We start from the raw sequence: 17,466 nt of genomic DNA on the forward strand, positions 1-17,466 counted from the left end.
ATTCTTATCAATATGAAGAAGCAGCAATTAATTTGAGGAGGGACAGGAGAGCAACTGATAGGGCAGGCTGCTACCACACTTCCCTCCACATGCATGGGCGTCGCCAGGATTTAATACAGGGGGCGGCAAAGCAAATTTCCCCCAAAAATTTCTTAAATTTTTCATTATATTCTCAATTTGTCTTTTTTCCGAGCGTGAGCAGAGGAGCACTTGCCCTACCCCCCCCCCCCCCATCAAATTAACAGCAATATGGCTTTGCACCTCTTTTTTTCCTTTTTTTTTCCCCTTTTCCTTTTTATCGGGGTTTTTTTTTGGGGGGGCAAGTGCCTCCCCTTGCCGCCCCCCCCCCCTCGCGACGCCCATGTCCACATGTATTGTTCAACTTAATAAACTGTACAGCAAATCCACATTACATTTATTCATAAGATGGAATTTGTGTCGGTAAAGGCAAAAAACTAATATTGATTTACATTCAATTTCCAAATATAAAAAACTAGTGAACTCTCCATCAATATTAGAGCATGTTATTTTAATTAAAGTCATGTTTTGAGTTGTATTTTGTTTCCAAATGATAGAGTGAGCACAATATTTTACAATACGACATAACCAACTAGAAGCAATGCAATTATCACACCAGTTGACCAATGCAGCCTGGCTCGTGTTAAAAAACACTAAACCAACCTAATCAAACAACAAAATAATGCAATAGTAATAATTTCACGACAATCTACGTGAATTTACCCGACACTCTATAGCAAACAATTATACCAATTGAAAAGTTCTTCTTAATAAATCCGACAACTTAAATGTATTTATACCCATTTTCATCTTATTATATTACGTTGTCGAAATTATGACTCATGCTACATACAGGCTGATAAAGTAACTTGGCTTACAGTGACCCCTTTTTCGTACCGATTTTAATGAACTTGTAGGATATATTCTTTTTATATCAGGTCTTATCAAAACAGATTTTGTTGTCTCTACTAACATCCTAAATGTATACAACAAATGTTAATCAAATGTAAATCATTCAATTCTACTCAAGTTAGAGCCAGTATTTACAAGGGAAAAAAGGAGGGGGGAGGGACAAAAAGAGGAGCGTAAACACATTGTTGTTAATTTAATGGATTGGGGGCAAAATATCCCTGCCTACCCTTGAAAAAATTATCCATCCGGAAAATGCTGGAAAATAATGGGATTTTGTGGGGGAAAAATTGATTTGCTCCCCTCTAGAGACATTTTCTGGCGACGCCCATGCACACACGGCCTTGACTGGAGACTAGACAGCCAGTCCGTCACCCGAAGTGGAACACTGAATATAAAAGCACACATTTCCCCACTCTAAATACCAAATATATATGCAAAATATTGATATACTTTCAGACTAACCATTGCTCAAATGAAGATACATAACTCAAATCATGCAAACTCATGTAGCCACAAATCACGTATTCTCAATTATCAGATCATCCATAAGCTTAAAGTACATACTAACACATCTATCAACAGTTATAAATAATATACTTACAGGTTTGATAGTGAACCTGGTTCTCAAAATCTTGAGGTTCTTCAAAATGGTTTATGGCGTATTTTCTGGCAGTCAGAGGATGATAAAATGGGCTTTTTTCTACCGATAGCACTCATGTAAATTGCAATAATTGACTTGACGCCCTTCAGCTCAAAGTAGCTGGCAAATCTCAAGATAATCCAAAAATCATTGAGGCTGGCAAAGCTTGCCCTGTCCTCGGGAAACTCAGACGCAAGTGCCTCACACCCAGACAATGTTCCTCTCCGCCCCCAAAATTATCCACACCCCACGAAAACTGCTGTACCCGTGACTATCCAAACCTATTGTTCTTTAACCATGGTAACCTTAAAAGAAGCATCTACTCAAGCGGTAATGTAACTGACCAACGGTGAATCTGTATTCTCTTCCCGCGAAACTACCTGATTAACATGACAATACTGTATCACGTCTGCAGACGCACTGGCCAAATAAACTCAAAGTTCTGTTTAACTCTAACAGACCATTGTATCGACGGATTTTAGTAACATGGCATACAAGTTATGTTTCTTAATAATTTACAACACAATATATAGTTCTTACATTAACTAAATTTCATTTCGTGACACACCAATATTTTACATTAATTTAAAAACGTAGTGACATAAACTGTTAGAGGTGGGCAAAAGAACGGCCAAAATGCTTCAATGTTTGGTTAGCCCGTCAGCTGCACATCGGCTGCTCATTGGTATGACGTCACGGGCAAATGCAAAATTAATAAATTAAGATATTTGTCATTCAATTTCAAAGTCCGAGAAAAATCTACACAAGCTTTGAATACATTTAGTCATTTATCATTCAATTTCAAAGTTTGGTCAGCCTATTTAAGTACCTGGTCAAGAATATTGGTCAATGCAGATTAAATTCGTCTCAGCTGTTGCGGAATGGCAGCATTCAGAGATCAATTCATCTTGTATCAATCAATTTAAAACTTGTGATAAGTAAATTAGTCTGGTATGTCGTGACTCATTGTTTTGAAATTGGAAACGAAAACGTTGGAAAATACTTTGAAATATAGTTTGAAAAACGTTTTTTCAATAGAATTTTTCCTCTTCCATTTTCTTATCCGTAAACAAGAACGAATTAATTATATCCATTAAAAGGGAGTTTGAAGTAGAGTACAGAACAAAAAATTCTCGTTTCGAGAATCTTGTGTAACACAAGGTGTTGTTTGTAGTGAAAATATATATGTTCTTTTTTTTCAGCCAGTATTGTCCGTTCCATTATTTACCTTAATTCCCAAGCAGGGTGAGAGAAACACATGCAAAAGTCATTCAAAATAATTGTATATCTCCCCTATAAAGTCCTTCCATTGCTTCTTATACGAGCAAGCCAAAGCGAAAATGGCTACCAGTTTTACTTAGCGACACTCATTGAAATGACACCAATGCCGCTCAAACTGCCATTTTCATTTGCTTTTATTCGTCATCTCTGCAAAACAATTAATAATAATAATAAAATAAAAGAACATTTGTAAAGCGCCGGTATCCGCCAAAAATAGGCGCTCATGGCCAGTGGCGTCGCCAAGGGGGGGCCAGGGGGGCACGTGCCCCCCCTGGAAAACCTAGTGCCCCCCGAGTGCCCCCCCCCCCCCCCCCCCCATCTGAGATTTGGGTTGGTAAAAAAAAATTCTGCGCGTTGTTAAAATCATTACCTCGAAAATAGCAATTTCTGGAGATATCTTCAGATCGAATTTAGCATCAAATGTGGCACCATTTTGCATGTAGCCCATCCTCCGTATGCGAAAATTTTCCAAAGGGGAGGGGGGCACCCCCTCCCCTTAGACCCCTCCCCCAGGACGGCGATCCGTATCCACCTAAGTGCCCCCCCCCCCATCAAATGCTGGTGCCCCCCCCCCCTGTGCCCCCCCCCCCCCCCCCCAGACTGAAAAGTCTGGTGACGCCACTGCTCATGGCGCTCGAGGAGAAAGTCAAGTTAAGATTGTGTGTTGTGAGAGTAAGCTTGTTTGTACAGGTGAGATTTTATGTTTGTCTTAAATGTTGTGATGGATGGGGATGATTTGATAGCCAGAGGGAGTTGGTTCCACACTCGGGTTGACGCTGCAGCAAAGGATCTGTCACCCCACAGAGTGGAGGTCCTGGGCTCGTGAAGCATCATGAGCTCACTGGAGCGGAGTCCGGTGCGTGCTGTTGAGTACGGGTGGATGAGGTCGATGAGATACTCCGGCGCATTGCTGTGGAGGATTTTGAACACGAATAGGCCAAGTTTGTATTTAATTCTGTATGATACTGGAAGCCAGTGGAGATCTGCTAGTACAGGAGTGATGTGAGAATGTTTACTAGTGAGAGAGATTAGTCTGGCACTGATGTTTTGTAGTCGCTGCAAACGGTTTAGTTGATTTAGGTTAATGCCATACAATAGTGAATTGCCCATGTCAATTTTGGATGTGATGAAAGCGTGAACAAGTATTTCAGTTGTGTGTTTGTCAAGATATTTTCGTATGTGTCCGATGTTACGGATCGACATGCAGACTGATCTAGAGATTGATGTAAGGTGAGGTTCCATGGATAGAGATGAATCAAAGATAATACCAAGATTTCTGACTTGATTTGATGGCATGATGGTTGAATCACCAACCCTTATGGATGGAACATGAACTTTGCACGATTGCTGCTTTGAACCTATGATGATAAATTCGGTCTTTTCATCGTTGAATTTAAGCCAGTTTTGAGTCATCCAAGAACGTACGTCATCAATGCATGTTTCCATCTGCTGGATTGCTGAATCAACCTTGTGTTGTTGGGGGTCTACTGACATGTATAATTGGGTATCATCTGCATAACAATGATAGGATATACCATGCTTTCGAATGATTTCACCAAGTGGCATTGTATACAGAGAGAACAAGACGGGCCCTAGGACTGATCCTTGAGGTAGCCCAAAATCAAGAGAGACAGTAGATGAACTTGAATCATTGACCCGGACAAATTGAGATCGGTCATTAAGGTATGATTTAAACCAGTCTAATGCAACTCCATCTATCCCAATACGAGTGTTGAGGCGGCTGAATAATGTGGGATGGTCAACTGTATCAAAAGCTGCTGATAGGTCGAGCAGCACGAGCAATGATATCTTGCGCTTGTCCATAGCCTGCAACAGGTCATTTTGGATTTTGAGGGTGGCAGACTCGACGCTGTGATTAGCACGGAAGGCAGATTGATGCGGGTCATGTAGATTGTTCTCAATTAAGAAAGATGAGAGTTGCATTAAGACTACCCTCTCAAGGGTTTTACTCAAAAGGGAAAGATTCGAGACTGGTCCGTAATTCTTCATTTCCTCTTTGTTTAGATGCGGCTTATTTAAAAGAGGTCGTATCTGAGCAACTTTCATATCATCCGGTACATCACCAAACAGTAAACTGTCATTAATGATGCCAGTGAAAACCGGCACAAGGGAAGCTGAGCATTTCTTAAACAGGGATGATGGAATTGGATCTAATTCGCAGGATTTAGATGATGATTTACTGAGAATGTTAGACACATCATTTTCTGTAACTGGCTGAAATGATGTGAGGTGATGTGAGGCACAGAGCTCTTCCTCGTGCAGCAAATCAGTAGTAACACGCTTGAAACCTTGGCGAATCTTCTGGATCTTCTCAGTGAAGGAACAGCAGAACTCATTTGCCAGATTATCGTCACTGCTTTCAGGGAGAGGGGACACACGACACCTGTGAAGTAATCGGTCAGTTAGTTTGAAAAGCTGTTTTTGGTCTTTGGCATTGGCCAAGAACAGCTTGTTGTAGTAGTTTGACTTAGCGGTCGCCATCATGTGATTGACCTTTTGCTTTTGTTCTTGGTAGAGCAGGCGATCAATTTCGAGACGTGATCGTCTCCAGGCACGTTCTAGATGTCGCCGTTTCTGCTTTTCAGTATGAAGATCATCGCTATACCACAAGCAGTTGGGTCGAATTTGTATTGTGCGTTTCTTGCTTGGGGCATGTTTATCCAGGAGTTTTTTCAGGGTATTGTTGTACCTTTTCACCCTAGTTCCTAGAGCAGCCGTGGGGGTTGAGTGGAATAGATCCGAAACGGCTATGTCATTGCAGAATTGAACAGTATCTATGGCGTTGATGTGGCGTTTGAAAATAACCTTGGTGAGATTACTTGGCTTTTCGAGCAAAAGATCACATGTTATAGCACTATGATCTGATAGTCCACCAATGATTTGGGGATTGGAGAATACTGCAATGTCCGATGTTCGTGTGATCAGCAAGTCAAGTGTATGACCGGCAGTATGGGTAGCATCCGAGATGTGTTGGTGTAGGCCACTGCTTGAGAGCAACGATGCAAAACTACATGCATTTGTGTCAGTTAGGTCATCCACATGAACATTGAAGTCACCAGTGATGAAAATGGGCATTGGGTTTAGTAAGAGCTGGTCAATGATGGACGAGAATTCATCAATGAAAACATTGAAAGAGCAACCAGTGGATTTTGTCTGTGGGCGGTAGATAAGCACTATGGAGATTGAGTTTGAAGTGCTTATGAGTTCAGCATATAAACACTCGAATGATTTGGGTGATGGCTGGATATCATGGCATCGGACAGTTAATCCGGACTTGTAGAGAAGGGCAAGACCTCCTCCTCGTTTAGAGGAAGGGTGGTGGATGTGCTGGATTGAGAAGCCAGCCGGGGTGATGCCATTTATGATTGCTTCATCTCCAGGCTTCAACCAGGTTTCTGAGATTGCGACAACGTCGAATTTGTTGTCTAAGATGAAGTCCACGAATGCTGTGGTTTTATTTCTGATTGACTGAAGGTTAACTGAACAGAATGTTGTGTTTTTCTTTGTCTGAGTATGATGAGGGGAATTGTCATGAGGCAAATTCGAACCTGGGTTAGGTGGAACTGCCAAATGTTGCTGCATGTGTCGTTTTATTCCTCCTCTGCAGCCCCTTCTAGTTGGTTTAACTACTCCAAGATTGAGGCTTTGTATACATTTGTACACATCCAGAGGTAGCTTTAGCTGTCATTTGTTCAGGCGAATCAGTTCGTCTCTTGAATAGGAGTGGGCTGGCTGGTATTCCATTACTGTCACTGTTGAATGGGTGACAAGAGAGATAACTGGTGGCGCAATTAGTGCAGACGATGCACACAATACTGGAACCAACAATGCAGGCTTGGCCATTGGTGTATGTAGAAAGCTCCTGTCCAAACAGTGTGGTGCAGTAGACAGTATTAGCTTCAGTTTGACTTCGATGAAAAATTTCACAATCTTGTCAAATTGACAAATAATCTGATACTGAAATGAATCTAGGAATGATGACAAGTCGTTACTTGATACTCCAGTTGATTTTTCTCCTCAATTAGAGCCGTAGATCCATGATACAATAACGTGATCGGGAGAGCTAACGGTATGAGCAGCCACCAGGCGCATCAAAACTCTGAGAAAGTTAAGCAGTTTCCATGGAAACGTTTTCCTCGTAACAACATAACCTGTCTTTAAATTGGAAATTTAACCGAGCTGCATCAGAATTGGCTACCATGCTATTTCACTCGGCGACACTCTTTGAAATATCGATGTCACTCAATTGTCTCTTTTATTTCTCCATCGTAAACATTGTGCGTTTCAGTTAAATAAGAGTGCAAAGTGCCGAAGGCACCCTATTATAATAGAAGTTGACACAATTCTTGAAACTCTTAATTTGTATTTGATACTGTAGGGGTATGGGATTTCCCTTATCACATATTATTTGCATATGCCCTCATTTGCATGTGACCCCGACAGAATGCAGGGTGTATGTATCCAATGTTGACTTGGTGCCCCAAAAATCTTTGATCGGAAGTCTAACATTATACTCCAATAGATCTTGTGTTTAAGTACTTGCGTTCTAATCTCTGTTAAACATGGATCAACAAGAATAGTTCAATGATAGAGCTATATTAAATTTAATATAGTTCTATATGGATATAATGCACTTCATGTTTTTGGGCGTTGTTTGCAGAAGGCTTCGGATCTTGTTGCTAGGTGCGCAGCTTATGTGCACAAACTATTGACGGTCTCTTGCTGTGGGTCGCCATGCTGCTGCGACGTCACTGGCCTTTCGCCGGCCTTTCGTCACACTTTTAACTTTAAGGTAGATCGTTTCTCAGCGATCACTCTATTTATATAATGGGTGGCATTTTGTAGATGCTGTTGGTGGGTCTTTGTGAGCATTTTACATTATTTGACCGAGTTATTTTGAGTTAACTCGCTCCGTGTCACTATTTGTTATATAATTCCGGAGTCTTATAAAGCGCACGTATCTACCAACAATAGGTACTGAAGGCGCTTATGTCACGTTTTCACGTGACATTCACGTGCTTGTGCCTAATTTGCACGTAAGCTCATCATTCAAACCTGTTATCAATTACCACCGACTCATTTGTGTGCTATGGAGGAAGGACAGCAGTGACGGGGTCCACTTCCTGAACGCGCGTGGAAATTTAGACATTTTGTAAATTTGACTTCAGTTTGGAATTTTAACCAAATAATTATGTAATAAAAATTACAGTTACTTAATCAGAAAAAAAATACTCTTATTTTGAATTTTAACTCAATCTTTTTGAAATCCAATTAAATCTTAATGATTCGTGTAAGATCTTAAGTACTGGTTTCTATCTTCAATGTAATCAGTGTTTTGTCCGAGTGCATAATACAGTGGCAACACTTCCTAAAAGTGGGATCCTTACATTGATTCAGTTACTAGTTGTCCCTACTAACATACTCAAGAAAAGTTTCTGAAAAAATTCATCGTCTACGTTTGATAAAATTTACGACATGATAAAATGTTAAATGGCAATCATACAATTCTAGTTAGTTAAGAGCCAATATTTACAAGCAAAAAATAAATATTCATGTAAATAACATCGTAAATAGTTTGACTAATAGCAGCCAATCAATTCAAACCTCATGCTGCAATGGTCGTGCCATTCAGTGGGGTGAATGCGCAGGATTCTGGTGCGCAAGGCAAACGGCAGGCGAGTAGTTACCAGGGTGGTCCTATCTGTGTTACCAGGGAACTGTAAACAAAAAGAACAATTAACAATATTAATGGTTCGAATTTAAGTATAATTGTAAGTTTGCATACGACGTTTGATATTTTTGGGTATTGAATAATCCTACCTTCATTGGTGTGCCGTCTGCATCAGTCACGTAATTCCAGGACTGACCGTCATCGCTGTACGTCACTTGGTACTCCGTCACCCTTTGGTCGTGATCTCCGCGCCCCTGGGTGATCAGACCAGTGATGGTGACTGTGTCATTGAAGTCAACCTGTATCCATGGACTGATATTATCAGTGATGCCAGCGTTACACCATGCTGCAGCGTATCCTGTTGAGCATGAAAAACGTTTGCTTAATTCCCCTATTTTAAAGTTAGTATCTGCATGATATTTCAAATTTTCTAACTTTTTTCGAGTATGATGTTCTTCATCACTAGGATTTGTTTTTTAGTATTAAGGCAATAATTCCTTAAGAAGAGCTTTGATAGCGCTTATTTTAAGCTCAAACAGTCCGCTCTAAATTGAAAAGCCAATTTGAAAAAAAATGATATCTTAGCGTAAACCGAGTTTTATTTTCAACGTCTGTTTGTAAACTTTATTAATGCAAACAAAATTATCAATTCAATTTTAACATTTACTTGTAAGAGTACCACTCCCAAAGAGCACGGGTTTTAATGTCTATTGAATGCTTTCACTCAATGACAGGAAAGCTGAATCTAAGTTTATACTACACGTTTAACTGTAGTCCGACAGTCTTTAACTGAAGTCCGACAGTCTTCGCCCTACCCCAAGCTAGCCGACAAAAGTTACACTAGTAGTGTCGACTAATCGGGACCAGCCTATTGAGGTCGCTCGCATAGACGTATACAACAACAGCCTGCGCAGGCGTGAAGGTACGGCACGAAGAGTCGACCGTCCGTCAATGCGATTAAATTTGCTCGATTGAGTTGTAGCAGTAAATGGTGAGGAATAAATCCTTACTAACGTGCTTCTAAATTAAAAGTATAACGTTATTAAGCTGAATACAACAGATACCTTGAGTATTAAGCCTGGCCCTGGGTGGGGCGTGGTCAGCGCGGTTTTGCCAAAAAGACGAAGCTGTGATGCGTTCATCCGGGGTGCGACCATCTTCCATCCCGAGAGGTCCCTCCAGAGAGCAAGAAAGCTTACCTGCAGGGAAAAAATTAATACGAAATTACTGTACTGCGATAGAACCACGCCAAAAACTCAGTTGACGAATCAGAATGCTATATTTACGAATTACACCGGTCGTCATGTGATTCTATGGGTGAAAATTTGAAGTATCTTTTCATGGAATTTAAATGATACATTGAAAGTACTGGGAAAACTTATATTTGTTATTTTTTTACTCAAGGGATTGGTGTCGGCATCCAGGCCCCAAGCCGGTTTTAAACGAACTTGATTTATACCGGGCAAGCACATATTTATTAGCATTTATAAATGCCTTTCTGTCAAAAGGTCAAAACAATTCAAAAGGCATACATTTATACGATTTTGTTCATGTTCATGTTCTACGAAACATCCCACTAGCTATGTTTAAGGTATGTGCCTCTCCCACGAGTAGTGCTAAAAAATCTCCTTATGTGGAGATTGCGCTTGTGGCGCGTACTGCGCGAGGTGGCGCAGAGCGTGGCAGTGCCAGTGTAGTGTGAATTTAGGACTCTATGACTCTACTACTTTGGTAGTATTGCGCACGCCTATATTTGAAGATTGTGAACCTTTCTCTAATAAAAGATAAAGGGACCAGATTTCACAGGAGTCCTAATTTCGGGTAACACCAGAAAAGTGTTTAAACCAGCCAATCGGTGTTTTATCAACCGTTTAATACCACCCAAGTGACGGGCTCTGGACCAATAGGAATAGGCAAAATGTCTCACATATTTATGAATAAGGGAATAAATATATGCTTGACCGGTTTTTAAAAAAAAATACGTTTAAAACGGCTTGGGGCCTTGACGCAGAATGATGGCCCATGCCAAAGGCGAGGGGCATTATCGGCGACCAGGCCCTAGCCGGTTTTAAACGTATTTGTTTAATACCGGTCAAAGTACATATTTATTCCTGTTCATAAATACCTTTCTGTCCAAAATGCAAAACAAGTCAAAAATCTACAAATTTCTAACGATTTTGTTTAAACACTTTTACATCACGTTTTGTGAAACACTCCTCTGATCATGTATGTATGGTATATTCTTCACGCGCTTTGTGTTAAAAATTTCCTTAATAAGGAAATTTGCCTGTGCACGGCTCGTACTGCGCGATGCGGCACAGAACGCAGCGGTGTTTTACCAGCGATTTAAAACCACACACGAGACGGGTTTTGAACCAATAGGAATGGGTAAACTTTCTCATTTATTTATGAATTATTATTTATCTAGGAAAGCAGTAGCGCACCATTCAGGCCAGTCGTTAGAATTGCCTGACCGGCCGGCTATTGTAAAATTTTAAAATCGGGGACGGCGGGCTGGATCTCATTTTACGCATGGGGGCGCTCTCCCCTAGCCCTTGCTTCTTTTCTTACAGTCTTCTCATCTTACATGAATCTGTGGATGGAAAAGGGATGAGTACACTACAGCATCGATCTGAAACAGTCGTCTTCATTCTTTCTGTTCTTTAATTATTAAGACTTCGGGAGATTGCCCCATTTGGGGGACTAGGGTCCGCTTGTGTACTCACCAGTGCAGTTCAGCCATTGCTGTATCTCCTCAGGATCGCTGCTGATCAGAAAGGTGTCATAGTACGTCACCTCGTAGGGTCTGTACGGTACGAAGGTGTTGAGGCCACCCATTCCGATCTCCGTGCACTCACACGGGTCCACGGCTTGAATCAACCAGCGGTAGCGGCCGGTCTGTGGGTCGGGCTACTGGCTAATGGTGCACGGCATTTCTTGGAAATGGAAGGAGTGCAAAAATCGTATTTGTTACACATTCTTTAAGAATTCAGTCCCCTCTCCAAGGAAGACAGCGTTGTGTTGCGTTATGAACACTCATTTTTAATGAACGTGCAGAGTGTGGACGATTCCGATGAGAGAAGGCTGGTCCACACACTAGCGACTAATCTCGCTGACGGTCCTTTGAAGCATACTTATCACCGCAAGGTTCCGGCTCAGCTCCCGCTCACGCGTCCCGCCTACACCTGCTACGAGCATTTCCATTGGGTTACCCATCTACTGTACGTTGTTGCATCTTAATACTCCTTCCTGATCGGCCGTTAGTCCTGAAATATTGTGCACAACGTTACGAGAACGTTTTCTTGAGCGACTTTTAAATGTGTAGTGATCTCCTCATCCCACGTAAAAATATTGTCCACTTGAACCTTTTCCCTGTTTTGGATTTAATATGTTTTAAATTATAGCCTTTTTGAATGCTGTGGATCTAGAATACTCGCTTTGATGAAACAGAGAGGTGGTCGCGGTTGACCACCAGCGAAGTTAACGGTAATACTTTTATGAGACAAATTATGTTTAGTATTGTCATGTTCCTATTAATTATCCCGACCCCTTCCCTGGCCCGACGCTGCCCAAATATGTTGGGGTACGGTCACGTTTTTTTAAGCCCAAGAGTGGGGACTTTGTTTTACGAGCACCCCACCCGTGAATGTAGGGGATTGTCACTTGAGTTTTGCCATAGGGCCAGGAGTGGTGATTTAGCAATTCAAAAGTACTTGACAATCTTGGGTTGGTCAGCCCAGAGGAGGAGTGGGGAATTAAATCAATCATCGATAGGTGCATTAATTTTTAAAAATGAGGCTTTTTTGTGAAATGTAACTGTCGCGTTACAGTTAATAGTACCCATTTTTAGGGTTTTATCTATCAACAAAATCTGACCTAAAATTTTACTAAGCAGAAAATGGGAAAATACGGTTATCCTTTTTTGGCGCTCAATACAGGAAATAAGGAAATCGGGCTTGTCCACTTCTAAAGCTTCATAATTTTTGCTGGTAAGAATTTGAGATTGTTAGTTGTCTACTTTTTAGGCGCCGAGATCCAAATATCTGCTAGCAGAAAATTAAGTTGTTTTAAAAACCGATGTTGTAATTTTTCTGCTACCAGTAAATGAGAAAATACAGTTTTCTACTTTTGCGCTTCACAACACATAAGTATATATACCTTATGTGCGTTAAGGGGAGTCAGAGGGCGACTTTTTTTTCCCGTGTAGACATGAATAAACCCTTCTGTGCAGTACACGCCCATCACTACCTGCTCTCTCACCCTGGTTTTGGATCATTTGCATGTGGAAGATTTTTGAACACGTATGCAAATGAGCAACAGTCTGGTGCGTTTGTTTTTGTATGAGGTGTCTGGGGTAAAAACAGAGTCAACTCGTCGCAGCGCGAGCATGGCGTGCACGGTTACGAAAACACGATTTTTAAAATTAAACTGTTACGATCTTATATCGAGACAACATGCAGTATCATATTGTAGCGGAACAGTTAATATTGGCGCGCTATGTTCACCGTAGTTTAGTTGGTTGGTACGCGGACTTCTGTCCGTTGTACAGCGCGCGAGTAGCGTGGCTGGTTGGTACCCAGCGCGGGTATATAAGCGCGTGTCGCGCGCGCACTCACTCTCTTCCATTTCTCTCTTCCATTTCACTCGTCCATGGATTGCACTCTCCCATTGCACTGCTCACGTTGTGTGCTTTAGCTGTAAATTGTGGCGCGAAGCGTAGCACAGTTCCCGCTCAGAGACTTGGAGTTGCTGAAGCGTGTGTAGTACAGCTGTGGTCAGTCTCTCACTCAGGAAGAGCACTAGTTTAGTTCCGGTGAGTGTAGGGATTAGGAAATCTGGTTGGTACGGGAAGCATTCCAGTTCTTGACGATTATTGGAAAGGGGCCAATTCTTACAATTGAGCAGGACACACCTAAGTAGGACACACCTTAGTAGGACGCACCTAAGTAGGACGCATCTTATTGGGTCTCCAAGTAGTTACAATAAAGCAGTGAAGCCCTAAATACCCGAGTGTCTGATCTATTCATTGGACGTTAGCCCTTCCCCGAGTGTGTTCGTGAGGTTTGCGTGAGAGCGCGAGTGAGTGTGTTCCCTGAGCGCCTGGCGGTAGACTGCCCCAAAACGGACCTGTTCCCCTGGCCTTCCCCACAGCCGCTCGTCGGGTCGGCAGAGAGCAATATCCAAGGCATCGTCGACACAAGACCGCCACAAATGGTGTCAGAAGTGGGATAGGCGCCAGGATTACACAACACAGAACCCATCACGAACTACGAGCAAACAATCACCTACCTAGGACAGAGTCACCCAGATAGGCGTACGTCATGGAAAAGAAACAAGCAAACCAACCTAGACCGGTACTAATAGAGGAACTGACCGAGGACGCGGCTGAAACTTCCCAGTACGCGGAGGAGCAACAACGCCTAGAAGTTGAGACTGAGAAGCTCTGGGCAAAATTGGGTCAACTCCATGAACAGCTAGACAAACTGGAGACGAGAAGGGTGCAACTTGAAAGTCGGCAGGTGGATGCAGAGGCAGGTGCCCAAGTGGAGTTACCAACAACGAGTTTCAGATACCTTGACACTGTTAGAGATGCATCAAGTAGCCTGATATCATCGTCAACACCTATGCCAAGGTGCAGACCTACGCCAAAACCCAGAACCAGGTATCCTACACTATCGTCTTCATTACTGGTACCTACAAATACACCAGTCACATCTTCGACCTCGGTAGAAGCGTCCCAACAAGAAATCAAGAGTAATGCTGATACAGAAAAAGGGTGGTCAATGGAGAGGAATTTCTCAGCAAGTGCAGCCGGAAGAGCATCAGAGCCAGAAAAGCAAGTTTCAGGCGAGGACAGGTCTAGCCTAGATAGGCGAGAGCCGGTGGTTGAAGTGAAGAGAGACGGCCGTTCGCCTGCAGAGTTGAAGCGACCTAATATCGTACCAGATCGGTACAACGGCAAGACTGTATGGAGGGATTTTTGGCAGCATTTTGAAGCGTGCAAACTCGCTAACGGGTGGACGGACGAACAAGCTAAAGTCTTCTTGGCTGCGAGCTTGCAGGGGATAGCGGTGAAGGTGCTATCAAACAGTCCGGATGGTAGTCAAACGATGACGTATAAAGAATTAAAAGACAGGCTGGAGAGGAGATTCGGACCGGGCCAATTGTCGGAAAACCACTTGATGGAGCTTCGTTGCAGACGACAGGGACCAAAGGAAACACTGAGGGAGCTAGGTCAGTCAATCAGGGAGTTGGCCACGCTGGCATATCCTGAGATAGCAGACGAAGGGAAGGATCGCCTAGCGAGAGGTCACTTTTCGGACGCGATAGAGGACCAGGCCATCCGTGAAGGAATCTTCAGGACACAGCCAAAGACACTCGATGAGGCTATAAGGGCAGCAATGGCGACAGAGAGTTTCCTCAAGGTGGAACAACAGAGGCCCAGTCGCAACCCAAAGCAAGCACGAGTACTAGAGGGACAAAATGACTCTTCGGTGGAAAAGCTGGAGGATTTCGTAAGAAATAGCCAGAAACGGATGGCAGAGGCCATACAAAGAGCTCAAGAAGAGACAAAAGCGTGGGTGGCTAACCTGGTGCAAGGGAGACCTACAGGTGCAGGGAACGACAAGCCAAACATGACAGAAGGCGTTCCGAGTACCTCCTACAGGAGACGACCTAGAGAGGACATTGTGTGCTTCAGGTGCGAGAGGAAAGGACATTTCGCTCGTGACTGTAAATGGCCGCCAGCAAAGAGACACGGGTCGGGAAACGGATCGCAGCTGACCCCAGGGCCCGAGGGAAAGCTGGGAGGAGAAGAGGGCCACAAGACCGTCGTCCACGAGACAAACCAATAGACAAGGGTCATGTAATTACCAATTCAATTGCAACAGCAGAAAGAGTGAAAAGGGGCATGTTTGTACCAGCAGTGGTGAGGGGACAGCAGGCGAAGCTTCTGGTGGACACCGGGGCAACAGACACGTTTCTGTCATCTACTCTCTACCACAAGATCTCACCTGAGAATAGGCCTCATCTTTCTAATGAGGGTTCGTGCATTAAAAATGCTGATGGTTCGCGGATAGTGACGTTAGGTAGCGCCTGGGTGGAGTTACAGGTTGGAAGAACGACACATCCAGTGTACGCGACCTTCGGAAATTTACACTCTATGGATGGAATCCTGGGTATGGATTTTTTGTACCCAACATGCGGGTCACTCAACTTTAGGACACTTGAGCTCACAGTAAATGGAGAACGGGTGAAGTGCAGCGATGAGTACGCAGGAGCAGCCGGGGGAAGGAACCTATACAGGCCAGACCATAAGGGTTACCCAAGCGTTGAACAGAATGCGTGTGTGGACATGCTACGGAATGCCCGAGCCAGTTCTTTAACTAGCCATGAGAAACTAACGAGATTCATTTCTTTTCATCATTGTCAGGAGGAAAACATGGGTCGAGACTCGCCAGCAAAGAGGACTCCACTGGACCTAGACGAGGCGAAGACAATAGACTGTCCGAAATGCCACAGTGTGTTTCTACATCGGAGGAGTCTGGACCGACATCTGACAGTGGAGCATGGGCCACGAGTGTTTTATTGGTGCCGGCAGTGTTCACACAAGAACAATCGGCGGGATAATCTGCTGAATCATTATAAAGATTGTCATCCGTCCTGCCTGGCTGAGGTAAATGGGATCAAGGCTGAGTCCTATGAGGACAGGGAGCGTGAGGCGCGTACCAGGAGCGAGGCAGAAAGGCATCGCCTAGGAGGCAAAAAGTCACCTAAAGGTAAATGGGGTGAATCAGGTTCCCAACCAGAGGTCAAGTCGCGTTCTGCTGGACGGAGCGAGAGTGGACCTACTGCCGCTACAAAGAAGCGTAGCCGGGACAAGAAAGATGAGGAAGAAGTGACTAGGAAGCGTCCCAAAGAGAAGAAGGCGCCATCGACAGTTTCACGTGCACCTGAGGAGGAGGAGGTACGAAGCAGTACCAGTGTTCGCGATGAGCCTGATGGGCCAAGGCCGAGCTCTACTCTTCAGACGCCGTCGGCTTTAAACGTAGCACCAGAGATGGGGGCGAAAGGAGAAGCGAAGGGGCCGGAAGTAGTTGAAGTACCAGATGTTGCTGTGGAGTTGGAAATAGCAGCAATCTTAGGTGACAGCGGGAGTGGAGAGCTCCCAGAGATCACACTGTCGCCTACCCCTCCGCTGATGATGGATTTAGAGGAGCCCCACAGCCATGAGGAGCCAGGCATGCCGCCGAGAGGGAAGCCGCGAGCGATGATAGAGTTGATGAGGGATGAGGCCAAACGACGCGATGGTCAGGAAACCACCGCTAAGGGGGGAGAGAGCATCCCAGTCATGTCAACACCACTGCACCTAGACAGGCTGCTACCGGGACAGGCAGTCCGGATCAAGGAGGTTAAGGAAACCTACCTGTACAGAGATGGAGACAAGACACTCCAAGGCTCGACGACACGTGAGTATGATGTCGTTTACTTGAGACACCTAAAGGCAAAGAAGTCGACAGAGCAACAAACCTCACCAAGTCCAACATCACAGGGAGAAGGTCGCCTATGCAGGTTGATGAAGACCGATGGTGATTCAGTCGGCACACCTTATTCGGATGAGGATCTCATCAGTGCCATGATGGGTAGAGTCAACCGCGTGATGGAGACTACTACACGACAGGTGTACCATGAAGGCAACAAAGTGACCAAGGACAAACTACAGCGCACCTACGACGTGGATTTCCTGGCTGGAGTTGCACAGGATCCTTAGAAGCTATAAGGATAACGTCTACCTAAAGAGGCTTTGTTGAACTGTTTGTTGAACTGTTGAGGATCTTTTTTGGTAACATTTGTTAAGCACTTGTTCAAGTTTGTAATAGAAGAGGCATTTTGAACTGTTTTATATAAAGTTTCGTTTTGATAA

General features: G+C 43.7%; 1 protein-coding gene across 1 annotated transcript; it reads right to left on the reverse strand.

Moving 5' to 3' along the window:
• Window positions 1-7,048: 7,048 nt before the first annotated feature.
• Window positions 7,049-11,519, reverse strand: LOC119731114 (lactadherin-like). The gene is made up of 4 exons (XM_038204134.1): window positions 11,270-11,519; window positions 9,608-9,742; window positions 8,693-8,901; window positions 7,049-8,589 (listed from the first exon to the last, which is right to left on the reverse strand). The coding sequence occupies exons 1-4, from the start codon at window positions 11,379-11,381 to the stop codon at window positions 8,452-8,454; spliced, it is 594 nt and encodes a 197-aa protein (XP_038060062.1). The 5' UTR covers window positions 11,382-11,519; the 3' UTR covers window positions 7,049-8,451.
• Between the last annotated feature and the right edge of the window lie 5,947 nt (window positions 11,520-17,466).

The sequence above is a fragment of the Patiria miniata genome, unplaced genomic scaffold, assembly GCF_015706575.1.
Source record: "Patiria miniata isolate m_02_andy unplaced genomic scaffold, ASM1570657v1 HiC_scaffold_23, whole genome shotgun sequence".
In the NCBI taxonomy this organism is placed as follows: domain Eukaryota; kingdom Metazoa; phylum Echinodermata; class Asteroidea; order Valvatida; family Asterinidae; genus Patiria; species Patiria miniata.